Source organism: Salvia splendens, chromosome 16 (assembly GCF_004379255.2).
Source record: "Salvia splendens isolate huo1 chromosome 16, SspV2, whole genome shotgun sequence".
NCBI lineage: Eukaryota > Viridiplantae > Streptophyta > Magnoliopsida > Lamiales > Lamiaceae > Salvia > Salvia splendens.
In genome coordinates, this window is record NC_056047.1 from 22,387,038 (window position 1) to 22,414,995 (window position 27,958).

Below are 27,958 nucleotides of genomic sequence, written 5' to 3' on the forward strand. Positions count from 1 at the left end.
TTATACAATGGTCATTGTTATTGTGATGTAAATTTGTGATTGAGGGAACTAATTTCTCCTTAAATTCAAAAATTAATACTAGCCCTTGATTTTTTTGATCTTGTGGCTATGATTTGTTCTCTAGTTATGTGTTTAATGGGCTCTTGCCCTAGATCACTACTATATATATATATATATATATATATAGGGTAGTGATCAAGGTATAACTAATCTTAAGTGTATAACTAGAGAACAAATCTCAGCCACACATCTTAATGAAATAAATATTAATTATTTTAATAATGTAAAATAGGCCAAGGGTATTTTTGGAAATTAAATTATCAAATTTAAATGAATTACGCAGATTCCTTTCATTCTCATTATGAAAACGGCATTCTCCCCCGGCGACTCGCTGTTCTTCACTGATGAAGGCGGCGACGATGTAGGCTCCGCCGCCGAACTCATCATCCGCCTCCACCCTACCAACACCACGCTCAAACCTTCAACATGTGCAGCGGGCGCAAGGCTCCCCGGCGCATTCGCCACGTTACAGCGGCAGTTAGCAATTGCAATTCCATATTTCGTCAATTATTTGATCGCATCTGCAAGATCTGATCTCAATAAGAAAGAACTATGGTGGATTCATGCGATTTATGCTATTCAAATTAAGATTACTATGATATTGATCATTTGCACTGTTCATAGAATCGAACATTTTGATTGATTCTAGTTTGTGATAGCACCTCGTTAATGACGATTCTAGTTTGTGATACATGGCTATAATTTCATTGGATGATTATTGTAAATTGTAAGTATGAACTATTTTGGTATTGTTTGATCTACGCAGCTGAAAATTGTATGTTGTGATTGGAATACAAGTAGGAATTTGTGTGCGTGTGAATTGTATGATTTGCAAGATTCGCAGTTTGTTAAGCACTTGTGAATTGCATATTTGCAAGATTATGAAGATGAAACTAAAAAAAATTGCACAAATTAAGAGGAATCGGGCAAAAAGTAGCTTAATTATTCAGCAAAGGCAAATGGATTTCGATACCTTCCAATTCATAACCCTGATATACATCACTCTTAGCATGATTTTACTTCACTCTTGTTTACAAAACGCATCACTCCTAGCATGATTTTACTTCACTCTTGTTTACAAAACACATCACTCTTATTCTGATTTTACTTCACTCTTGTTCACAAAACATGTCACTCTTATTCTGATTTTACTTCACTCTTGTTCACAAAACACATCACTCTTATTCTGATTTTACTTCACTCTAAACACATCACTCTTATTCTGATTTTACTTCACTCTTGTTCACAAAACACTTCACTCTTTTCAAAAAACACTTCACTCTTGTTCACAAAACACATCACTCTTATTCTGATTTTACTTCACTCTTGTTCACAAAACACATCACTCTTATTCTGATTTTACTTCACTCTTGTTCACAAAACACTTCACTCTTGTTCAGAAAACACTTCACTCTTGTTCACAAAACACATCACTCTTATTCTGATTTTACTTCACTCTTGTTCACAAAACACATCACTCTTATTCTGATTTTACTTCACTCTTGTTCACAAAACACATCACTCTTATTCTGATTTTACTTCACTCTTGTTCACAAAACACTTCACTCTTGTTCAGAAAACACTTCACTCTTGTTCACAAAACACATCACTCTTATTCTGATTTTACTTCACTCTTGTTCACAAAACACATCACTCTTATTCTGATTTTACTTCACTCTTGTTCACAAAACACATCACTCTTAGCATGATTTTGCTTCACTCTTGTTCACCAAACACTTCACTCTTGTTCAGAAAGCACTTCACTCTTGTTTACAAAACACATCACTCTTATTCTGATTTTACTTCACTCTTATTTACAAAACACATCACTCTTATTCCGATTTTACTTCACTCTTGTTTACAAAACAAATCACTCTTTTACTTCACTCTTGTTTACAAAACACATCACTCTTATTGTTAATTTACTTCACTCTTGTTTACAAAACACGTCACTCTTATTGTGATTTTACTTCACTCTTGTTTACAAAACACGTCACTCTTATTGTGATTTTACTTCACTCTTGTTTACAAAACACATCACTCTTATTCTGATTTTACTTCACTCTTGTTTACAAATTACATCACTCTTATTCTTATTTTACTTCACTCTTGTTTACAAAACACAAAGAACAACACATAAATATGAAGTGATCTAATTCCAAACTCAAGCACCATCAAGATTCAAGAAATCAAATTCTCATAATAGTAGTGATCAAAAATATATGCCAGTGCAGCAAACACAAAATTGAAGCAAATTAAGTGCATTATTTAGCAACAATTATCCAAAACTGAAACTCTAATCAACAAAAATCAATGATTTCTGTGAGCATGGAAGTAGAATATGACAGCAGCAGCAGTGGCAATGGCTGTGACCACCCACCTCCTTCCACCGCCGATCTCCCTAATCACCATTTCCTTCTCATCAAAGCACATCTGCATTTCCTACTCTGCCAAATCTTCCGATTCTACTTTCTCCACAATCCTTTCCAAAACCTGGATTCGCTCATCTCTAGCATCCAATTCCACCATCAGCGACGCCTTTTTCCTCCAATTCAGCGTCCGATTCCTGCAGAACGTGACGACGGCGACGCCAACATCGACGAGAAGGTTGAATCGCGCGAATTTTGCAGAAGAGAGAAGAAAAGGTTGAATCGCACAATGAGGTTGAATCTCCTGCCGCCGCTGCGACAACGGCAGGTACAAGGCGGTGATGAGGATGGAGAAGAGAAGAAGAGGAGATGAATTCTAATTTGCCGACGTATCCTATTTTTGGATATGCAATGACCATTATACCCCTGCCTTGTTATTGTAGAGTAAATTTGTGATTGAGGGAACTAATTTCTCCTTAAATTCAAAAATTAATACTAGCCATTGATTTTTTTGATCTTGTGGCTATTATTTGTTCTCTAGTTATATGATTAAGAGGTGTTTGCCATAGATCATGACCCTATATATATATGATAAAGATATAATCCGCTTGTAGTGAACCTAATGCATAAAATATTCCTGATTAGTAGTTTTACAATAAGAATTGGTTATCAAATGATTAAAATTTTCTTTCATATAGTACTCCTTCCGTCCCATAGTAGATGTCACACTTTCCTTTTTAGTTTGTCCCACAAAAGATGTCACATTTTCTTTTTTGAAAAATGTTCCTTCTCACATCAATTATAAAATTATATTTTCTCTCATCACCTAACACACAAAATAATTTTTCCTAAAATCTTGTGTCATCTCTCAAATGTGACATCTACTATGGAACGGAGGGAGTATATCCTATGCACCTTTCCAAATCCATAGCAACGTATCCTTTTCCTTGATTAAACTTTTATTTCAGACAAATTGAAAAAAAGGACAGAGTAGAGAACAAAATAGAATGGCTAAGAGAAGGAGAAGCTATTGGGGAATTGATCAATCAAATTCTTTTGCAGTGACAAAGAATTTTTGGTTTAGAAGTTCAAAAGCAGAATCGTTTTCATGGGCAGAATCGATATGACAGCAGAACAAATTTTGTTTCTTGGGGGCCCAATTTATCACAGTCCAACCCACAGCTTTTTTTTCTCTCTATTATTCTCACACACACGCTCTAAAAGGTATGAACACTATTTTCGGACCTGATACAAATATAATCATTATTCTTAAAAAGTCATGGAGTAGTAAATCTAATGAAATACATTTAATAATCAACAATAGGAAAAAAATTAAACCATAACTTTTAATTAAAGGAAAAGTTTTGAATCTGAATTTCGAGATTTTCCTAGATGAACAATTATATTCAAAATAAGTTTATTTTCCACATTGCCTATAGTTTAACTCCTTTCTTCATTTTACGTTTCAGTAGTACTTTTTAGACAATAAATTTGTACTACTGAATTACATTAAACTATGTCAATGTGATGAACGAATAATAAATTTTATGAAATACTGTGATTTTTATTATTCAAATTGCATCTGGGTGGTGGTTGTTTTCATTTTATTTATTAATTACTAGGAAAGTATTTAATTTTTGTCTTTATCATTATGGAGTATGATTAAAATTGAAAATTCGCCATCAAGGTTTATAGTTATCAACAAGAATTGTAGCCAAATTTTAATATGATTATAATTTAATTTATTTATGGATTATAATTTCAAAATATTTCATTTTCTTCGAATTGGATATTCTATGATTTTTGAAAATCTATCGCCGAAAGTGAAAATTAGAAAATCTATAAAAATTCATAGAAATTCTAAAAAATCGGAGTTAGAAATTTCAATTATTAAAATCACGCACAACCCACCGCAGCACTTTATAATCAATCATTTATATGTAAGTAAATATCATAAAAACAAATAATTGATTACGATCAATAATTGAAATCTCAAAATGAATACAACGAAATACGATCCAAAGCTAACTCAACCTATTCTATCCCCCATTTAACTGAACTCAAATTCATAATTAATACTAGTAATAAATTTAATTCTACCTATTCTCTCCACCATTTAGTATTGCTTTAATTTTTATTACCGCTGTTTCTCCTAACCTTTTTAGTTTTATTACAATGAACTTTTAGTCAAAATTGGGAGACATTGATCTCTAGATCTTCTACATGGTTTCATCCATAAAACTCCATCACCAGATATTGAGAGCTGTTAAAACTCTTAAATCTGGTCTCATATCGATTTTGTGATGCTCTTAGCTCCTCTACATAAGTATGGATAACTCTCCCCCTTATAAGTTATTTTAAGGGCTGAGTGACTCATTTCTAATATGGTAACAGAGCGGGGTCAAGTCAATGATAGAATTTATCTCTTTATCTCTTCTCTTGCCTACCCATGTGATGGAAGTTCGATGTGTCATTCCGGCTCACAAATGAGGGGTCGTGTTAAAACTCTTAAATCTTGTCCCACATCGACTTGGTGATGATCCTAGCTCTTCTATATAAATATGAATAACACTCCCCCTTATAAGATCTTTTAAGGGATGAGTGGTCCATTTCTTGGCCCATTTCTAATAAGAGCTGTCATTCTTACTTTTAGATTTACACTTCATTATCGCAAATACAAAATAGAATTATCTTGATTTAATTTGGCTTATTCAGTTAATAAAGAGAGAATGACTATGTCAAAAATTAATAAAAAAATTATAAATATATACAGTGGGATGTGATCATATGATAACCCATAAATCACCTGATAACTCTATAACTAAATCTGGACCATATATATTTTCTAATCGTGTGGTCCAGATTCAAACTTAACTTTCCTTCATAAAAAACATGCAAAGGTATAATTGTCATTTGATCAAGTAAAAGTATTCATTTTATTATCTGAAACTATCATTTTATCTACCCAAAATATCATTTAATAATCTGAAACTATCATTTTATTTAACAAAAGTATCATTTTATCATCTGAAACTATCATTCTATCAATTCAAAGTATCATTTTATCAAGCAAAAGATCATTTCCTCATCTGAAACTATCAATTTATCAAGCAAAACTATCATTTTATCAAGCAAAAGTATCACGTCCTTTCACCTTGCCCGCCAATTTTAATTATGAAATGACGATTTTGCCCTTATTATACCCGAAAAATGATAATCTTATTTGATAAAATGATAGTTTTGCTTAGATCAAATATAGACCATACATTTTTAAATTGTGTGGTACAGATTTAGTTATATGGTTATTACATAAATTGGTGTTGTCATTATAATGCACCGCTACATATAGTTATATGGATTATATCTATTGATGAAAGAAATTAATTTTATGCGTTTTTTGTGCTCATCTTCTCCAGAAAAGAACGATGCACAAAGAGATAAGTCGATGAGATGTGTTTTCCGTCAAGTAAGAGAAAGATAATCTGAAAGAAACACGCTAAAAAGGTAGTACTATGGAAAGGGTAAAAGATAATAAAATGAGAAGAAAAGCAAAATTAAGCAAAAATGTTATGAGATGTGTATCAACAAGTATTAGCCAATGTGTATATACGATGGGGGTAGGAGTACTAGGGAGATTTAATTTGATAATTTGATGAGATATTAAGAATAAAGTTTGTTTTAGGATTTAAGATACTAAGGACATGACACGCAATTACTTGCGTCATTTTTAAAAATAATAATAATAATTTAGGACGTAAAAGAAATGATCCTTAAATTAATAATAAATTAGCTTAATTTTTTATTTGTTAGGACGCTTTTATTTGTGTCCTCTAATTTTAGTGTGTACCAATAATAAGACATTTTTTGAAGTGTTGGTAGTATATTTGTAAACATAAATTAGCGTCCTTGAATGCATTAAAAATACCCTTAATGATTTTTTTATTGTAATGATATAATATAAATAAGGGGTAATTAGTAAATAAATACTAGTATAATTATTAATAAAATTGGTTTAAAATAACCATGTTCGTCTGATTAAAAATTTAAGGATGTAAGTATGTAGAATTTGTTTACTCTTTTATCTTTTTCATATTTTTCATAAAAATCGGTATAAATTTTAACCCAATATTTTTTAGTCGGCTTGGGTGACATGCGTCTTACGACTCTCACCCTATGACCGTAATATATCTGTTCAATTTTTTGCATACTGAAAGGTTCGCTCTTGTATGTTATCTCTCTTGTCGTTCTTTTTGCTGTCGTTTGGATTACTCAAGTTGAATTGTCAAACTGATCCAGCTGGCCAGATGGATGCCTTCTACCTGCAAAATGCCGGTGAATGGATCCAGTGGAGATTCAGACTGATCAACCTAACTCAGATCCGACTTGAGTGAGAGCTCAAAAACACTTTCAAAACCTTAACCCACAATACTATTAACTAGTATATGGAAGTAAGGATCGATCCCACAGAGATGATGTGTTTAACATTGGTTGAGAACACGAATGGAATGGCTGCTCACGCTTCACTACGATGGGTTAAGTTGAGATTCTTGACTTGAGAGACTAAACTCGACTAAACTGATCAACTTGTAAAACAGAATAAAATCTACTTGATCAACTCATCATGTGGTTTACTGAAATGGACAAACATAATTAAGTGGAAGACTGTCAGTCTCCTGCAGAACGTACGATAAAGTAAAACTTTCTTAACAACTTCATCTTCTTCACAAAATCAACATGAAATACAAAGCATAATCAGATCTGAATATTTACGAATAACAACTTGTAAATTTAAATCTGTTTTTAAGAACTAAACTACGCTCGCGTAAATTGGAAACTAACCCATGATCATGCAGAAATTCCAAGTCATCTCTCAGATCTAAACATCCTAAAACATTTCATCCATAATTTTCTTCACAATTAGGCAAAACATAAATCAAGGACTCATATCCACCATATCAAACCGCAACAAAACATTTGAGCTAAGATATGCATCGTAAATAGGTAATCAAACATAGATCAGAGGATTCATGCATAATAACATAACATTGCAACGGGAATTGAGATCATAACACTAAGATCATCGAATCTGAAAGTCAAGAGCTTGCAACAAAGCGTAAACGGAAAGTAGACAAAAGAAACTGGAAATTGTTTCATCGCTCCTAAAACACCCAAAACACCACCAAAGCAAGTTAAGTAATAAAAACCAACACCCAAAACACCACTAAACTAGACTAGAACAGGAACCAAGTGTGTGTGCGAAAGAAATCATGAAAATGAAGTGAAACGAGCAGGGGCGGATCTAGCCTTTGTCTAGATGGGGCAATTGCTCCTCCTCATCCTCACAAATCCTTCTATATTTTGGTACAAATTTCCAAATATATATCAACATTTTCACTAAATGCCCCATTATTAAAATTTATAAAATTACCCTAGATATAATTTTGCCCCATGTGGCATGATTTTCTAACTACGCCCCTGGAAACGAGCTTCCATTTCAACCCTAGAAGAGAGCTAAATTCATAAGATGCACACCGTGGACCTCGTCGACCCAGAACGCCCAATACTCGCGCTGGACTTTCTATATATAGAGAGGCGTAGGGCTCTGATCCCTAGGGTACCATCCTCCCGAATTGTCATTCATGTCCTTGGCTTTTGGTGGGGTCCTTAGCTCAATCTTCTATGTGGAAAACTCCTGCTTGCTCCGTTTACTTCTGACTTGATCAACTCAGCATTGCAGGTTTTCGACTTCATTTCTTGATTCGTTCGTCCGCCCAACTGATCAGTTCAATCTTCCGAATATGGCGGAATTTCACACACCTGGCTCATATTTGCATGTTAGATTTATCACAGATTGGGGTGCAGTTTTATCACAGAAAACATGCATAAAACGAGCGCATCACATACATACTATATATACGAAATAAATTATACTAACAAATACAATAATATATTTTTCCGTCATTTGCTCACCCTTAATTAATTTAGCATGGTGTGTGTAATATATCTCAATTTTATGCAACCATATTATATATAATAAATAAATTATACAAATACAATAATATATTTTTTTCCGTCCTCGCTTACCATTAATTAATTTAGCATGCCACGCACCATATCTATAGTTGTCATGTCAGTTAAATATAGTCTGCGCCAGTACGAATGATATATTGATATGCAAACTAGAATGGTACTTTAATTTATTGTCGGTGTCGTTCCTATGCAATCTTAATTCCAAAGAAAATAAAATAGTATCATTATTAAATGATTAATGCCACATACCATATCTATTGTTTTATAATGCATTCATGCTAGAAATCAAAATTTTATTTTTCATATTTTGGCTGTCCCAAACTCCAAATCCTTGTCCCCTCAAAAAAAGGAAAATATCAATATAATCACAGAGAAAATCAATAAGTATTTACTAGAAGAAAGAGAGGAAGCTGAAGATATTTTGGGCTTCGAGTGTTGAATGGCCCATTTTAGTGGGGCCTATTTCGTCAGGAGTTAATGGACCTCATCCACGTTGGGCCCATTCCTGGGCCATAATGAATTAATTACTTGCTGTCATTTTTTCAATTTTTCCTTTTTCAGTAGGGGTTTTTAAATTGCATGGTCTCTAAACAAGGTCAAATGATAAATTATTTTGCAATCTACTCTTTTTCGTTTCTTGTTAATTGAAATATTTTTTTTGGCACTAAATTTAAGAATAATGTGTTAAATGAATGATGAATAAAGTAAGAGAGATGAAGAGAGAATGAAGTAAAAGATAGAGTTATTTTTTGCCAAAAATATAAATGATTTAATTACTTTAGAATTTCTCAAAATAGGAAAATGAATCAATTAACATGGAACAGATGAAGTAACTAAGAACGATAGTAGAGCAAATGTGTCATCATCTAAATCTTCAATTCGACATTGTTACTCTGTGATGATTGTTGACCTAGTTATTTGGAGAATCTTGTGGCATGATCTATAACCTTAATAGTACTAAATATATATGGTAAGAGCATAAAATTTAATTTAGAATCTCAAAATCAATACAAACGATGATTATAGTACTTTAAATACTTTAACCTCTAGAGTTAATGTGTAGAACATTATTGGTCAATAGTGTTTGAAGAGGACAACTAAGTAGTAATAAATGAGTCGTATTGAATCAAAATAATGTCATCAAAAGAGAGGACTTGAGTTGGGTAAAAAATTACAATTGCAATAAATATAGCATATGCGACAACATGCTAAGATGGCTACTTCATAAATGCGACAATTAGATTTAGTAATTAGTACGTCATTTAACTAGATAAGCCTAATCGAAATAGGAAATAATTTTTTTTACCCCAAAATACCTTTATAGTTACAAATAAGTAAATATGTTCCTCTACTTTTAGGAAAACTAGAATTCCTTTTATCTATTGCTTTGCTTGCAACCGTTGATTGGAATATTCATTCTGTAGATCGAAAGGAAAATATTTTTACATTGGAATAATTGGTAAAAGTAATTGATCCCTTTCTTCAATGAGATTTATAGCAATAAATAAATAAATAATTGTTTATATTACGGTATTCTTTATTTACAACGCATTTTATTATATTTATATGTATTAAATAGGGCAGATTCATATTGAAATTAAGGCATCTCCACATTGATAGGGTCATTTTATTTTCTGCCCTCGTTTTAAAAAAGTTGTATTCCCTCCGTCTACCATTAGAAGTCTCATTTCTAGGCGATACGAGTTTTAAAAAATGTTAAGAAAAGTGGGTAGAAAAAAGTTAGCGGAATATGAGTTCTACTTGTATATATTAGTTTTAAATAAAATATGAGTGGAATGAGTTAGTGGATTATGAGACCCTATTAGTAAAAGTGATCCAGGACTCATATTCGCAGACGGATGGAGTAATAAATAGTTAAAGTGAATAAAGAATAAAATATCTTTTCTACATTATTCTCTCTTATTTTACTATTTATTCACCTTAACTATTTATTCATCACCCGTTCCTAAAAATAGACTACGTTTGAAACAGTACGTGTTTTAATGCACAATGTAAAGTAAGAGAGAGTTAAAAAAAGTGATTGAAGTATTGTTGTTGGGGAATGATACCCACCTCATTAGAGACAAAAAAAATTCCTTAAATAGAATTGTAGTACTACTTTTATGGACATCAAAATAAATCAATATCAATATTACAAGCTCCAAATGACAAATGTGGTTTATTTTTAAGTGAACAAAGTGAGTATCATTTTTCCAAAACGAGTACAGAAAAGAAATAATTGTACTCCCTCTGTCCCATAATTAATGTCACACTTGGAAAATGATACGAGATTTTAGAAGATGTTATTTTGTGTGTTAGGTGGAGAAAGAAAATAACATATTATATCTATATGAGAGAATTTTTTTTTAAAAAATGGAGATGTGATATCTTTTGTGAGATAAACTAAAAAGGAAAATATGACATCTATTATGAGACGGGGGAATACTACCGTGGAACAGAGTAGTAGAATTAAAAATAAGCGGAAATAATTTTTTTAAGATACTTCCTTTCTCATTAAACCCGTGATTTTCATTTATCACTACGATAGGTGTACATTTAGATGCGTGTCTCTTTCTCTTTTTTCTTTTTTTAGACAGCAAGAAAATGAGATGTTTTTCCATATGCATTCCTTTTAATTAGGAATCATCCCATTTTGCAAACATTCCAAAAAAATGTAAATAAATAAGTACAGTAAAAAAAAAGAGAAAACTAAATCATCCAAAAATTTGACCATGGATAAAGAAATCTGTCGGTGGGGCGATGTCCAAATCACAAAATAATAAAAAAAGCACCCCACAAAATATTTTTCTTTTCCCCACAAATATTTTGATCGCGATTAAACCTAATAATTTATAAATCTCCCTACTTTTATATAAAAAAAAAATATTAGTCTCTAAAATCATAATATTCGTGTCTGAAATCATAATATTGGCCTAAAATTTAGTATTTCCCATAAACTTTGAAATTGGTCTATAATATCATAAACTTTGTATTTTATATTTCTCAAACTCACTATCAATATCTTATTTTATGTAGGCAATCGTGATACGTTTTATGATATTTTAAATCACTTTTTATGTTTATAAAAATGTAGAATAAAAAGTCACGTTGAAAACCACATTAATTTAATTGTATCAAATATGATATCACGTTAAAAACCACATTGATTTTTAATTGTATCAAATATGATAAAAAAAAGTCTCGTAAGTTAGTCAAATATAATACTAATACACATGCCATAAAAAATACCAAACAGATTACAAAGTTTGAGATATTATATATTAATTTTTAAATTTATGGAAAATACTAAAATAAAATTAATGATTTTAGGGCTCAATTAAAAAAAAGGAAATTAGGCATAATAAAATTGGTAAGGATTTTCTTAAAAAAACCTGCATTACAAGACGACCCATTTCATTGTGCGACGCGTAGAAAGCGGTGGCTGATAAAATATTACAATCAGCTGTTTGATGAGACATCCAAACCAATTATATTACTCCCCCCTTGACCACAAAGATTCCAAATTTATGCAGCTGTTTCTTGTCTTCTCACTGTCAAGTTTTGTGACTGTAATTTGATCTCTCAATTATTGTAATTGTGGTTCTTGCTAACTCTTTCCACCTTTATTTTGGGTGTAAAGGCACTATTTTGGGGGATATATTGAAGGGTTTTTTTTTCTGACAATATTTTAGTTATAAAAATTGGATCTTGATTTTGGAGTGTGGTTTGTCTGTGAGCGTCATAAATGTGGGGAGTGGAGTGAATGAAATTGACCCTCTTTATTTCTAGTTGTAGTCCCTCTCTACCTCTGCCTATTTCATTGTTTACAGCAATAAAAAAAAATATAAGAATACATGTGCAGTTAGATTGCAATAAAGATCAAGAGAGCCAAGAGAGCCATTATTATTAGTATGAGGGAGGGTTGTCATTCTCACATTCACAGCTACAAAGGAGGAGGAGGAACCATGGCTGGAGCCCTTTTGCTGCTGCTGCCCCTTCTCTTTCCCAGCCTTTTCACTACTTTCAGCCATGCCTTTCCCTCACTTCTCTCGGTATGTTTGATGCATCTATGTCTTGTGTGTTTGAAGTTATCTTTGTGTTTGGTAATTTTGCTTTTTTTGTGTTTGTGTTTAGTTATAGGAGAGGTTGTTACAAAAGGGGTGAGATTAGAAAAGTTTTGCCTTCTATATGAAGTGGCATTTTGTGGAAATTTGTGAATTGTTAGGTAGGTAGAGAAAAGATTTGATCTTGATGGGAATTTTGGAAATTTTGGCAATCTTGATTCTTGGTTAGTTATTCGGTTGTTGAGGATTTCGTTGCCAGTGAAGATTTCCTTTGATTTGGTGGCAGTTTTTAATTGAACTATCAATCTTATTTTGGTGTAGAGAAGAAAACCTTTTATTTTAGTTAGGAATCTTGAATTTGGCTTCCGATAAAAAAAATTATTGATGCAGTTCAATTTTCTAGCAAATTGGTCAAGCATAGAATTATTGTGTCAGGCTTAGTTGCTTATTATAATTGTTTCAAGTGTTGACTTCATGTTAGAGTAGGTAATATGGATCTGTTTATGTATTTATAGAATTTATATTATTGCTGGTCCCTTGCTGGCTGGATTATTGATTTGCATTAGTAAATGAGGTTTAAATAGAACTATGAAGGCAACGCGTGTATGATTGGTGTCGTGTTCATCGGTAAAAAGAACATATGGTTAATGGTTATTAGAAACGACACACGATACAGGCTTGGACAACTGATCTGAACATGTACAGGTTTACCAGCCCAATTTCCGCCGATATTAAAGTCATACCTTGTATTATTTTCTTGGTTTGATGAATGTGTTTGAACATCTTGTCGCTCGACCAACCTGCTATTGTTTCTGGTGCAGGAGTGGAATGCTCCAAAGCCGCAACATTCTCGTTTACTTAAGAGTGCTCTGGAACGCCAAACTGTGAGTAAGAGTTCACTGATTAATTCACACGTCGTAAACAATATTCTTCAGAGATCAGAGTTCAGGCTGCTTAGCCATTCTTGTTTCTGTTTTTCCTTTTGTTTCAGTCTGCGGAGCTACAAGCTGATCTATGGAGGCCTTCTGCCAACCAAGGATGGAAACCTTGTCTTCAACAAGTCAGTACATCGAGTAAGTAAAATTTTCTGCATCGTCTCAATTTGTATCTCCTATTTTTTAAGAGAAAGGCATAGGCGAATCCCAGTAAACATGTACAATCTGAACTGCTGTTTGTCTCCATTAAATGAATAGTGTTCTTTCTTGAGCAGCGTTGCCAGAGAAATCTCAAGGCTATATTCAGGTGTTCCTCGATGGAGGACTAAACCAGCAGAGAATGGGTGTAAGTACTTCGGTTTATTATTAGGTGGCAAGTGCACAAGTTCTGTTTTTTTCTGAACTGGTTGAATCAGTTTATATGGAGTCCACTAATACGTATAATCCTTTTATAAAGATTTGTGATGCAGTTGCTCTTGCTAAAATTTTGAATGCAACACTCATAATTCCGCATCTTGAAGTAAATCCTGTTTGGAAAGATTCAAGGTCCTCTTTATTGAGTTCTTCCCCTTCAAATGAGTTTTGTTAGGACGAGAGTTCTAGTTCTTGTTCTTTTTTTTATCGTCAGTCGTTGACCCAAACGAGACAATGCTCTCTTGTCTTTTTCCTTGCAGCACATTTGAGGAAATTTTCGACGTCGACCACTTCATTAATGTACTGAAAGACGACATATCTATTGTAAAAGAGTTGCCTGATGAGTACTTTTGGAGCACTCGGGAGTACTATGCCGAAGCAATTCGTGCTAACAGAATAAAGACTGCACCTGTTCATGCTTCAGCAAACTGGTATCTGGAAAATGTCTCGCCCGTCCTGCAAAGGTTGGACTCCTAGAGATTTATTTCGCTTTCTGGATTTGAAATAATGATTTAGCGTTCTTGTCATATACTCAATCATCCACGTGTTTATGTCATTCGCCATTTCCTTGGCATGTTTCCTCTGTTTCTTTTTAAACATTACGTGTCATGACCTTGTTCGGGAATTAAGAGAAAAGCTTCTTTTTTGTCTGAATAAAATCCTTGAAACTTGCATAAAACATTCAGCCTGGCTGGCCTAAGTATAAACGTCGTTGTTCTTGTTCCGAACTTCAATTTCATCAGGGTTTAATTGTTATATTTTTCCGTTTTGCAGCTACGGGATTGCTGCAGTTGCACCCTTTTCTCACCGTCTGGCTTTTGACAATATGCCCAAAGACATCCAGAGGCTACGGTGTAAGGTCAACTTCCAGGCTCTAGTCTTCGTTCCTCACATTAGGGATCTGGGCAACACCCTTGTCAGTCGTCTGAGACATCCTCCCACCACAGACGAAGCTGACAGTAGTAACTACCTAACCGATTCAAAAGACAAACAAGGGAGTGGAAAATTTGTTGTCCTCCACCTTCGTTTCGACAAGGTATGATTGCTTAGATAAATTATTGGCTAAATTTGATTTCCAATTACTTAAATTTGTTTCTATTTGGACTTATTCCTACAGTTATTTGTTCCTTTTTTAGATTTTTATGTTGTTTCGCGAACTTGGATGCTATAAACATCTTTAGGGACGCACTCTGAGACTTTTTCGGTGACTGTACAGTGCACACTATAACACGTCAGTTTCATTCGTTATTCAGGATATGGCTGCCCACTCAGCTTGTGACTTCGGTGGAGGTAAAGCCGAGAAACTAGCCCTTGCCAAGTATCGACAGGTTATTTGGCAGGGAAGGGTGTTGAATTCTCAATTCACTGATGAGGAGTTGAGGAGCCAGGGGCGGTGCCCGTTGACTCCAGAAGAGATCGGATTGCTACTAGCGGCTTTAGGGTTCGACAACAGCACTCGCTTGTACCTTGCTTCGCACAAGGTACGTCGAGCAAACGTTCCTTTTTCTTTACCAATAGTTTCTTGAAGTTGCTAATTTCTTGTGATTCTGTTTCAGGTATATGGCGGGGAAGCGAGGATCTCGACGTTGCATAGTTTGTTTCCTCTTATGGAAGATAAAAAGAGCCTTGCATCTTCAGAGGAGAGAGCTAAAATCAAAGGAAAGGCTTCACTATTAGCTGCGGTCGATTACTATGTCAGCATGCACAGCAATATCTTCATCTCCGCCTCCCCGGGAAACATGCACAATGCCATGGTAATTTGCTCTTCCTGTCAAATCTATCAAACACGAAAACTTGTGTCGAACAATACTCGTATCGGATCAAAGTTCGTACTTAATTGTTAATTTTGTTGGTATTCTGCGTATGACTCCCGAATTTCCAGGTTGGCCATCGGACGTACGAGAATATGAAGACTATAAGGCCGAACATGGCGCTTTTAGGGCAGCTTTTCTTGAACAAGAGCCTGACATGGCCGGAGTTTCAGGAGGCGGTCGTGGAAGGGCATAAAAGTCGGCAAGGGATACTCCGACTGAGGAGGTCCCAACAGTCTATCTATACGTACCCTGCTCCGGACTGTATGTGCAGCGCTTGAGGTTCGTTGTGCGATTACCGGGTCGATCCTTGTATGAATTTTGGCTGCAGATAGTGTGTGTGGCTTGCATTACTTAGACAATAAATGGTTTCCCTTCATTCATTTGGGGTCGTCCTAGGAGTTATATATGTGTAAAATTTGAGGTTGTGATTAACTCTACAATTATCTTCAACCAGGATTTAGGATATATATGATTGTAATATGCCACTCATTTCCACTATCTTAAATTATTATGTTTAATTAATGCATTTCATTTTTTATGTCCAGACGTTGAACTTTCCAATTCTCTTGTGAGTGAGACTTACTTTTGAGAAGTTGCCAAATACTAATAAAAAGAACTTACATTCGGGTAGAATCCGAAAACGTGCATGTCTTTGTTATAGTTTTGCTGCATACAATTGGATCCAAATTTGGTATAAGAAAAATATATCCATTAATTTGTTTGTGATTTTGTATATGGTGACGTCATAGTTAAAATGCAATTTAGGCAAACAATCTGCTTAATATAGAAAAGCAACTCGACATGGATCCAAGCAATATGCAATACGAAATCAGATCATTATAGTGACACCATAGTTTAAATGACAATCTAGGCAAGCAATATGTGATACATAGGTAAACAACTCATCATATAATTCCAAACGATTTGCGATACGAAATCAGAGATAATCAAGCAATTTATGATACATAGGCAAACAAGCTTGCCACGTAGCAGAGTAAAGTTGAATCTGCAGCTAAATCTAAGGATCCTCATTAGTAGTAGATTGTCATTTTAATTTGGATTATCATTTTAGTATAAACCTTAGTACATAATAAATTAATAATCTCTGCATATAATTTCAGTACACCACAATTTATGAATGGTGAAAAGTAAAATACCAAATGCGTGAATTGAGAGTTTTATGGTTTCGAAAATTCATCAAAATGGATTTTCTATAGAAAGACAAATAATCCTCATTCCCGAAAAATATAGGAGAAAGGGATTTATGCCGCCAATATCTATAGCACAACACAAAAGGAGCAAGCTATTACAAATCAGATGCATTACAAATGGCAAGTTCAATGCTTACATCAGCAAACTTAAATTGAACTTCATATATAAAGAAACACAATGGAAGATTTACCTAAGATCATGCACTTGTCAAAAATAGCATATGCATATGTACAGTTCCAATTGTGCAAGGCCAGATATGCTTCTACTTTTACTGATCCGACTGCTCGTTACTAGGAGAGCCAGGGGTGTTCGGTCTCTTACTATCGTTTTTCAATTTCTCCTCAGCTACTGCTGGCCCATTGCCACTACGCAACGTGGCCAACTCCTTTGTGTCTTCTGGAGTTGGTGGGGGAACCATTTCTTCCTCAATGGGAAGGGTCCTCTTCGAGCCATCCAGTGCAACCCCGAGGACTATGTTCTCTTCCATAGGCGGCTTAGTTGCGGGTGTCTGTGCAGCTTGCTTCAAATGTGAAGTAGAATAGGCATTGTCTGATCTTCTGCCACCCAACTCCGGTGAGCAGATTGAGCTTGCATCTTGCCCAACCTTTTGTGGTTGCTTAGAAGAACTATCAGCTGTTGGACTTGGTTCTTCGATAGACTTGCTGTCAGTGTTCACAACAGTTTTTGCACTGCTACTGAGTTTAGGGTCAGATGAGGATTTTGGAGCCGTCTTCAGATCCTCCTTTGTCTCAACTTTAGGCGCTTTTCCAGCCTCGGAATCAGCTTTGGTATCTAATTTTTGCGCGTCTTTCTCCTTATCATCAGATGTTGGTGTTCTGGATTTAGAATCAGTGCTTAAATTTGTTTCACCCTTAGCTTCTACCTTACTGTCTGGTACTGGCTTCGCAGATGTTCCCTTGATATCTTCCTCCACATTCGCTCTTGCTGGTCGAGCTTGATTTTTGGGCTTTTCCTCCCCATTGACTTTATAAGATGGTTCAATCAATAGCACTTGGCGATTTGAAACTCCCCCTCGGTTGTACATAGTTTCTGAAAATGGTACACTGTCCAGGTCCGCATCAGTAAATACTTTCTGAACTGTGCGGATGGGAGTGGCTAGTCGAGCACGATGGTGCCTGATGACTCTGAGTAGATCAAGCAGAATAGCTTCCTGTTGTCCAAATAAATGAAATCAAATACAATAATCAAAAGGCGTTACTAGTAGAAAAAACCAAGATCATGTGCATAAGTTGAAAGGAAGAAAAGTCCGAGAAAAAATTGTGCCACTTCTATCAACTTCGCAACCTATATCATAGAGACAGTTTTGCGTCTGCATTCTCTAATCCTTATTTAGCTATGATCCCATGACCTCCAAATATGCATCATCTAAGGTCGTATAAAGCAGTGTTTATTGACAGGGAGTCAGAGAGCAATGACTAAGGAAAATTCTCACCTTAACACATAAATACTCTTCAAAATGTGAGGTCTTCACAAAGCATGAGACCATTATCTGCACAATTGTGTACACAAAAATTACATATGCAAATTTGAAGTTATATATGTATCACGAGTGCATATTCCAGGTAATGATGAGAAATGCTCACAAACATATTTTAAATCAAGCTCAATGCAGAAGATTTTATAAACTCTCTCTCTCTCTCTCTCTGTGGTTGGGGTGTTAGTAGGTAGGTGGGGAAACATCAACTGTTTTCACCATTAATTTTCACAGTAAAAAAAGTTCCCTTCAATTGTACTTCAAAGAATTAAATCTCACCATGAGCGCCTGATTTTCAGGATTAATATTGTCCAAGAATACTCTTCTGTGCAATTTCTGTTGTTCCACTTGAGGATTCTTTGCCAATACCTTGCGCATATCAGCTACAATGTTCTGCACAGAGCGGATGACATTTTAAGATGGATCAAAATGAGAGACCCATCCATTCCTTTGCAGCAGAATTTATCAACTACACAAAGTATAACAGCACTCACATTAATTTTGCTTACATCCAGATGACTGATGGCTAGGTGGGTTTTAATACGCCAATGAGTTTTCTGAGTGAGATTTCTCACAACATTCACAGTAAACTTGTGGTTGGGAATGTGGACAGCTTCGCGATCTTCGCCTCTTACAATTGTTGGCGACCACCATCCTACATGCTGAAATCAAGCAACATCAGTGAGGACAGAAACATGATACAAGATGAAGAAAGGTTTTCCCATTCACTCTGAAAGTAGACATCTGCAACTCTCACGAGTTCATGTGCAGTGCAGTGTGTGAACAGCAGTAATAGGCCAGACAGATAAACAGACTGTGAGAACATAATTAAACAACCTACATACAATTTTCATGTCTCAAGGCACAACATGCCTAATACAATTTTTATGATACTCTGCTACTGTTTTTCAACAACCCCATACGAACCTCAACTGTCCCAGAAACATCATAACCTTCAATCTTGGTCTGAATCCACTCATTCACAACGAATGGCCGGGTAGCATGAATCATTGCACTTGAAAGAAAATTTGTAAAGATCTGAATAAAGAAACCAAGGACAATTGAGTGGATGTTACAAAAAGTGGGTCTTAAAATGGGCAAGAAATAAAAAATGATTGGGATACACTAAAAAATGAACAGAAATTTCATTTGCACCTCACGTCCAGCTAGGGTGAGCAGGACCGTCCCCAGACCCCCAGCTGTGAGCCATTTTTGAGTTGAGAAACCTAACAGCTCCATAAACAATGATACAGCCGCAACCCACACAGCTGTATATATAGCTTTGCCAGCAAACTGAAAACCCATCTGTGAAGAAGCAACAAAAAACTGTTGAGAGTGAACTAATTTCAGTATCAAATGGAGCACACGGTATTCTGCTTTCTCTACTCATATACGTAGATATATTCTTCCACTTTGTAGCTTCCAATTTATGCATGAAAATCCATTGAGCCGCAGCCAATCAAATTTTTAAACTTGACTATAGGATCATGGAATCATCACTTGCAGCTGATGAAAATGGGTGGGATTATATATGGTATCAGATTAAGCTAAAATCATTGGAAGGTTGAAGTATATAAATAACCCTTTTTTTGCAAAAATAAAATGGCTCCGAAATGCCATTTTGTACCAGAACAGTTAAATTTTCTTTAAAACCATGTTCACTATAATAAAATTAAAATCTAAATGATACAAAAGTTCAATGATAAAAGTTCCTGATGTAGAGTACATATAGAAGGCAGGCTATATACAGTAAATTATGAAATAAAGATTTAGAAGCAAAATAGTCAAGTTCTGAGGGCTTAACTTTATTTTGATAATGTAATAAACAAACTATAACAAAATGAAAAACACATATTTATTCATTGACCCTCGCATCAGGGTGACCACTGAAACCCTTTTCACACCTTTACTGAATATCCGATCACTCATGTGGCACTTTTAACTGGCGATGGTAGTTTTAAATTTGAATAAGAAGGATCCCTAACTTACCAATACATACAGAATCCATAAGCATTACAATGGTTGTAAATTAAAACATTTGTCTTATCATTAACTGAAATTATTTAGTGGTAAGAGAGTTCCATGTTTGTATGGATACAATAGGATCCTTATTTACTATGATACACACAATTTGCAAGCATTTTAATAGTTCATATTCATATGAAAATAAGAGCATTGTCATATAAATATACCAACCATAAGTTTCAATGATTACGGTGTGGGTTGGGTTTATGCGTATCGAATGCATACCATGCTAAGCATTTGGAGAGTTCATAATAAACATGCTACAATGGAAGGTATGCACTACGGAATTATGAAAAAAGTTCCAGCTAAAGAACTTCAGGGGGAAGGAACCCATTATATTTGAAAAAGTGTAGGTCAAGCAAGTATGTAGTTGGCAAGCTTTTAAACAGTACAGTAAAGTGGTGATATAACTAAAGTATCTGTGCACCACAATAAGTAAAATAGGTCTTTTCAAAGTAACAGTAGTACAAGCGCATGAAGAGTGGGAACATACATTTCTAGTATCTGTGGTATCATTTGTCTCCATTGCAATTTTTTGTGCTTGTAGGATCAGACTGCACAAAATAATAAAAAATGACATTAGTTCTCCGAGATGTAAACTGTTTAGTAGAAATTTGGAATAAGATACATACTTATATAGAGATCCAAAATGTGATAGACACTTAAAAGTGTAACTAAAATTACATATCAAAGTTATCGAATTACACACAGCTCGCAATTAATCACCTAGGAAGCACCCAGGCAAGTTTTCTATGTACTTTAGCCAGGCTACTATTCTTATGTGTTGCAAATTCTTATGTCCAAAACCCTACTTATTTTATCAAGTCATTTTGTTTTATATTTATCTGTTGTATTCGCTTAAATAACAATTCAGAAAGAATAGCAAAGAAGACAATAAAAATCAGACAAGTGATGGATCAGTGAATATCCTAGTAAAGTAAGAAAAGGAGATATCTTATCTAAGAAGGATACGGAAGGATCTTGAAACGCATAAATGTATTATGTAAGTTTCTGTATGCATAATGTGAGTATGAACGTATAAATGAATGCAATATTTAACCAGCAGGAAGCTCAGGTGAATATGCATAAATATGTACGAGGGCCTTTGTAAGTCCAGCAGCCAATATACATGAAAACAGTTATGGGAAACCAACCTCTATCAATGTCAATGTCACAGCAAAAAGAAAGTATCCCTATAATGTTAATAAAAATCTTTAGAAGTCAACATTAGTCAGTAAAAAGATAACAATACTAACCTTGATAGACAATATGCGAAGCCCAACACTGTTGATAAAGATCTGACAAAATTAAGGAGTCTTTGTTTAACAACCTGACCAGCTTCTGTGGGAATAGTTACTGGATCCAATGCTCTGTAAGATACTAAATATAGTTTAGTGACCCTGTCAGATCTGATTTTTCTAACTTCCGCTAACAGACATACTAACCTGCAAATGATAATTGCTCCTGTCCATAGTAGCAATGGTTGAATATAAGATGTTGTAATTTGATAAGTACTACTCTTTTTCCATGTATTATCACCCTTCTGCATATGTGGCAAATTAATTGGATTCGATTAGTCGATGACTTACAAAGGTCAAGTACTCAACTAAGTCTCAGAGACCCCTTCTTACAAGGGTGTAAACAATAGAAAAAGGTTCAGGAACACAATACGTGGAAGAGTATGTTTCTGCTAAGTCGCACAAGTGGCCCAAGACCCCATACAGCAAAGATGATAATACCGACTGCTGAAGCCAATTTAATGACAAGGGGACTTCCTTGCAAACGATTAAATGATCTGCAACACACAAACTTATGACTTAAGGAAACTGAAAGCTAGAAAATTAATAACAGAATCACACAGTTTCACATTATGACTATTTCATGTGCAAAACTAATGCTTCAACAGGTTTAATTATGGCTTAAGGATCTTCTCGGAGAAATCAGACGAAAAAGCAGATGCCAAAAAGGAGAAATTACCTTGCTAATGTCAAGGTTGCATTCTTTACACAGTTAGTGTCCAAAGGCGCGCCTAGATTTAAAAAACAATGGCACCTAAGCCGGTTATTTCTACAAGGAATGGTGCATACTCTTCTATTTATTCTCTTTGAAACATTCGAACTCCAAGAATAGTGTTGCTGAAAATGTAATCGAATAATAATGTCAAGTGTGGCCTCTTACAAAGAGACAACATGAAGGCCAAATTTCACTGAAGTGCAAAGTAATAGGAGGAGATACAATAATTAAATTCTTAGCAGTTAGCACAATTAAATTCAGATTACCAAAACACGAATTATTGTGAGAAACCACAAAGTTCCTGCAAAAAAACGACTAGCAAAGGAAGGCATTCCAATTAAAAGGAATAATCCTCTCAGAATCTACAGAACTACTACTTCAATCGAAAATAATACTGCAAAACAAAATGACAAAATGAGATTTCCCCCCTAACATGAAAACAATCAGAAATATGGCTCAAAATAAAATCAATCCAATAACGGAGCATACCAGTGAAATTGAGGGTAGATTATCGGTGGATACACAGAATCTGCCATTGGCATTCGGATTCTGCAGCTGAGAAGTGATTATTACGATTAGAAAACAATTAGAGGAAAAATAGCTGAGTTGAAGAGAGAGACTGACTACACGATTACCCTAAATCTGTTACTACGCCCATTGCTCCGGCAAATTCCGAGCTGCAGAGAGAGTTGCAGAGAGCCAGAAACAGTCATTTTCTCTCTCTCTCTCTCTCTCTCTCTCTCTCTCTCTCTCTCCACCAATTCGTATGTATCTCTGTATGTATAAAATGGAGTAATAATTATAGTAGTCGATTGAAAATATCGATAACAAGAGGGGCCGAGGCCAAATTCCGATTTTTTTATATTTTCGTAAATAAACAATTCTAAAGAGTACAAAAAGTTATGTTTATTTATAAAGAAAAATATAGTATGTGTATTTAACATTTTGTCGTATATATTCCAGCTTGCTATGCTTGACTTAATAAATTCTATGAATGTTAAATTTATGAATTTTAAAATCGGTAGCCAACATCTATACGGTACATGTGTAAAGCTGTAAATACATGACTTATTAAATGTGTTGTGATTATATGTAAAATAGTTGGAGTCTTTAATCTCCTAAAGTTAAATAAAGAGTATATTTGTAAGTGATTATAAGAATCAGTGTCAAGGAATTAATAAATTCAGAAGCGAAAAAATCATTTTAGTTAGGGTGTTAGCACAAGGTAAGGAGTATGTTTAAAAATATGTATATATACATACAAGATAAATTACTAAATAAATTATGAAAAATAATAAAATTTTAATTTATTTTATACTTTTCAAAATTAAATTATTATTTTTTTGAATTATCACATTTATCTCATTATTTGGTAAACTACGTGATAATGTAGCAACCAATTTTAAATCCTAAAATCTTATACCCATCCTACGGAAAAAGAGTTAATATTCGTAATATGGACATAACATTCTCATGTATTTAATTAGAATTTCGCGATTTTAAATCTTAAACCCATCCTATGGAAAATGCGTTAATATTCCTAATACAGATATAACATTGTCATGTATTTAACAATTGCGTAGTAATTTGCAATTTGATTTTTGGGAATGATAGAAAGAACTAAATTTAATACTATATCTTTCTTAATTTATTTCACAATTTGTTTAAATACGTACTAAACGTGGAATATTCGTCCATTTAGTCATCTACCTCTTACAGTCTTACTTTTGTCGGTGACGGCGGCGATAAGTCATGTAACATTGGAAAATTCTCCATAAACTTGATAATTTAGTTAGCGTATGTTTTTTCTTGATCTAATTTCCGTCTAATTCAAAACTATTTCATTTTATCTTTTTATATAGTAGATAAAATAATTTAATACTACTCGTCTTTTATCTTGATGTCAGGGAAGATACTACTATCTCCGTCCAACATTAATTTCACATTTTATGTGGGTGCGAGTTTTAAAAAATGTAAAGAAAATTAGGTTAAATAAGTTAGTAGACTATGAGTCTTAGTTATATATGTTAATTTTATAATAAAATGTGAATAAAATTGATTGGTGTAATGTGCGGTCTACTTACCATTTATAGTAAGACTCTTATTGTGAGACAAATTAAAATGACAAAATGTGATACTAATATTGGATGGAGGTAGTAATAACTTTGGTATATAGATGGAAATGAAAAGATTGGAAGGAAGCACACGCAACTTTGGTAAATTTCAAACGCGGCGAATATGATTTGGATAAACCAAGAAGCTACATATTCTCCACGTGCTTGAATAAAAGCGGGTGGAGGAGAATAAACGCAAGTTATATTTCATAGTATTTATTTCATTTTAGTTATTAGAAATAATTTGTAAATGGGTTGGGCGGAAATTGAACAATTCCCATTTTACGTTATATTTAGGCCCAACTTGATATGTAATTAGGATGATTTAAATAAATTAAAAATCATGTTAATTAATTTAATTTTAGATGATTAAATTACATCACCAAAACAGAGTTTAATGCTGATTTTTTGTTCAAAAAAATTGATCTGAAAAGTTATTAAAATTTATACCATCGCTATCCATTCATAACTGTTGATTTTCTGGTGAATTCAATGCTTTTACTTTGGCTGGAGATATATAGAAGGAAGGTGGAGAACCCGTCCGCGTCTTCACCATCGTCATACCCATTGAAAGAGGGTGGTTGTTTGTCTATTTAGACAACAAATTATTTTCATTCACGATTCTTGTGGAAATCTCCCCCTAACACCTTAACTAGGTTTATTTCTTCTTATTCCAAACGCGCATGCTCAATCATGATAAATCAAAGGTCTATCAATTGGCCGTGTTGCATTGAGTTACTCTTCCTCCATCACAATCGATCAATCTCTTCAAAAACTCGCGCCACACTTCCCCCACTTTTATGCTATACAAATTGTTGAGTCGGGAATAAATCACAAATTAATCCTACATATCCTTATGAACTCCATGCCGCTTCTCGAGGAATCACAGCAACACGCACACTCCAAAATACCAATGAGTTGCTCGTGGAATTACACCAACTACTCGATGCCCACGCTAAAGTTTTAGCAAACTACCTTGTATTTCATTCTTCACACAACAAGCCCATATTGAAGTGCTTATCTAGTTTGTGATGCAATGAATTTATAAAGAATAACACTTTGGTGTGTTGTCTCGAATTATTCTAGCTTTGGATTCTCATACACCAATATTTGCTTCACGATGGAGTTTATTACGAAACATCTATAGAAGAAAGTTTCGTTTTCTGGAAAACAAAATGGTGTAGTGCGCTCCGTCACGGTAGAGCAATGGGCACATAAACAGTGAAGAACACGCTCTACGCTGAGATCACTGTAGCTGATGCTCTATAGAGTGAATGTAGTAGATAAAATTAACATCCCTTAACGTGACTCTCTATCTCTTGATCGTACGATATTTGAATATATTATAGATATAAACAAGAGTCTCTTTTTACATTCTAATACATCCACAAAATAAAAAATTTAAAAATCACTAAATGACACTCGTCCCTCCCTATGATTGTAGATAAAATTTCAGTTAATTAGTCGGCACTTGTATAATCCACAATCAAAATATGCTGACCCGAAATCTCTACCATTATTCTGGACTATCACATCTTGATAATATTGGTAATATGACAATACTTCTTACCTTATTTCACAATAGTCTATTTGGATTATGGAATATGAGAATACTTCTTATATTCCAAAATACTCATATTCTACTTTTTACTAATATTTTAGTGTGTTCATTAAAATTAAAAATAAAAATAAAAAAACCATCATATGGCATTTGGTCATGACCGCACATGAAATGTCAGTCTGATTAGCTCAAAGTTATATATGATTACCTGTAGATGAATTACCTGCATCCGATAAACTCAAAGTCATAACATGATTACCTCTCGATGAGTTTAATGTCTACCCGATTGACATCTCTATTCTTAGTTAAGGATGATGACACAAGCACATTAAATCCAGCTTCCACAAGGCATATTAACCTCTAATTAAGTAAGCAGAGGAGTTGAACACAAAGAAGACTAGAGTCTAGTCTACAGAGACAGAAATGTAAAGCTGAATGGTGAAGATAGCGGAGTTAAAGCTCTATAGCTGTCTCCGGTGTCTTGCCCTGGGATTGAATCTTTGACAGCAGTGCAGGCGGCAGATACATGGTGTTCCTGATGATGACAACGTCGAGCCTAAGAATCTGCGTGCTCGACTCCATCACCTCAAAGACGCAAGCATCTCCCTCTTTCAGATCATTATCATTCACGAATCTTCTCCAACCACCACTCTCCAACCTCGGCCTCTTTTCGTCTCCAATGTACATCATCTGCCACTGCTTATCACCGTGCCTCACTACCAAAGGCACCTTTACATCCGGAAGTTTGGGAAGAATATGTGATGGTGGACGCTGTAGCCACCAAAATCAAGGAATTCTCACATGTGATGTGTGTGATATACTACTAATACTCAAATTAAATCAAATGCACAATTTGTAATGAAAAACATGAGAATATATACCAGGTGACGAGGGGAGGTGACATGTGTCTTTGACAGAATAACATCAAAGAAATCCTTGTTCCCTGAGAGAGAACACCCAACTCCAACTCCATCACCACCTCTTTTCCCTTCATTCATTCCACACACCTAAACAAACATCTAGTATGAATTAACAACAATTGAACAATATTTTGTATTACAAAATATTCTAATTTCCATTTTATTTATTTCATCTCTCTGCTTTTGCTACTATGTGGATATAGAGTTGAACTCTTCTCGCATTTTCGAAGGTATATTGGGTGAAATAAAAAGAAAGGAAAAGGAGAGAGACGTGTATAGCGGCAAAATCATGTGATCCATCCATCAAACCTATAATCTGGGGTAGAAATTTCATAAAAAAAAGGAAGTTGGATTGTAAATTTCAGGCAGTGTTAGTGGTAGGGTTACCTCCTTTGAAGGGGCAGACATCTTGTGCTGTGATATTACTACACCAAGAAGAAAGAGAGAAATGTTATTTCGACAATTTTTAGTGAATATGTAAAGGCAGTCTGTCGTAGCAGTGAAAAATATCTTTCCAAATCCACAATAGAATAGGTAATGTGATACTAGAATCTTTTCGAATCCACATTGGAGAAGGGATTGGACGTCAGCTGGTCAATTGATTCATACTAGTATTACAAAATAAATAAACAATTCAAGAATCGATTTCTAGAGGCAAAAGATTGGAAAATATATGTTTCTGAGTTATTTGCTTTATACTAGTATAGAAACATCAAACATTACTTGTGTATCTCATCCATCATCCCTAGTCGAAGGGAACCTATTCTCAGTCCCAATAAAAATAAACAAGAGAAAAAAATTTCCAAATGGTATTATTAGTTGGTATGTTCAATAAACAAATTTTTGACAAGTGGAATTCTAGGAAGTTCATATTTCAACTAGACATGGAAATTAGTTGATATAAAGATCTAAATTTATTCACTATTTCAATA

The 27,958-nt window shown here is 34.4% G+C and overlaps 3 protein-coding genes across 4 annotated transcripts; 1 reads left to right on the forward strand and 2 right to left on the reverse strand.

Annotated features, from left to right (window-relative positions):
• The first annotated feature begins 12,020 nt into the window (after positions 1-12,020).
• On the forward strand, positions 12,021-16,230 carry LOC121772352 (O-fucosyltransferase 31-like). The gene is made up of 10 exons (XM_042169418.1): positions 12,021-12,511; positions 13,345-13,407; positions 13,515-13,596; positions 13,734-13,804; positions 13,916-14,004; positions 14,133-14,336; positions 14,647-14,908; positions 15,126-15,353; positions 15,429-15,626; positions 15,755-16,230. Exons 1-10 carry the CDS (start codon positions 12,371-12,373, stop codon positions 15,962-15,964), a joined length of 1,548 nt encoding a protein of 515 aa, XP_042025352.1. The 5' UTR covers positions 12,021-12,370; the 3' UTR covers positions 15,965-16,230.
• A 640-nt stretch (positions 16,231-16,870) lies between these two features.
• LOC121772123 (mechanosensitive ion channel protein 2, chloroplastic-like) lies at positions 16,871-23,212 on the reverse strand. 2 transcript variants are annotated; one of them, XM_042169109.1, is made up of 13 exons: positions 23,067-23,212; positions 22,921-22,986; positions 22,396-22,553; positions 22,090-22,213; positions 21,864-21,961; positions 21,675-21,788; positions 20,912-20,972; positions 19,549-19,698; positions 19,321-19,431; positions 18,888-19,055; positions 18,673-18,786; positions 18,352-18,408; positions 16,871-18,069 (listed from the first exon to the last, which is right to left on the reverse strand). In XM_042169109.1, exons 1-13 carry the CDS (start codon positions 23,142-23,144, stop codon positions 17,167-17,169), a joined length of 2,202 nt encoding a protein of 733 aa, XP_042025043.1. In that variant the 5' UTR covers positions 23,145-23,212; the 3' UTR covers positions 16,871-17,166. The 2 variants fall into 2 exon arrangements, with proteins under 2 accessions (XP_042025043.1, XP_042025044.1); XM_042169110.1 differs by having other exon boundaries at positions 22,921-22,980; positions 23,067-23,191.
• Positions 23,213-26,287: 3,075 nt separating this feature from the next.
• LOC121771063 (B3 domain-containing protein Os04g0386900-like) lies at positions 26,288-27,507 on the reverse strand. Its single transcript, XM_042167856.1, has 3 exons — positions 27,414-27,507; positions 26,988-27,113; positions 26,288-26,877 (listed from the first exon to the last, which is right to left on the reverse strand). The coding sequence occupies exons 1-3, from the start codon at positions 27,432-27,434 to the stop codon at positions 26,560-26,562; spliced, it is 465 nt and encodes a 154-aa protein (XP_042023790.1). The 5' UTR covers positions 27,435-27,507; the 3' UTR covers positions 26,288-26,559.
• Positions 27,508-27,958: the final 451 nt, after the last annotated feature.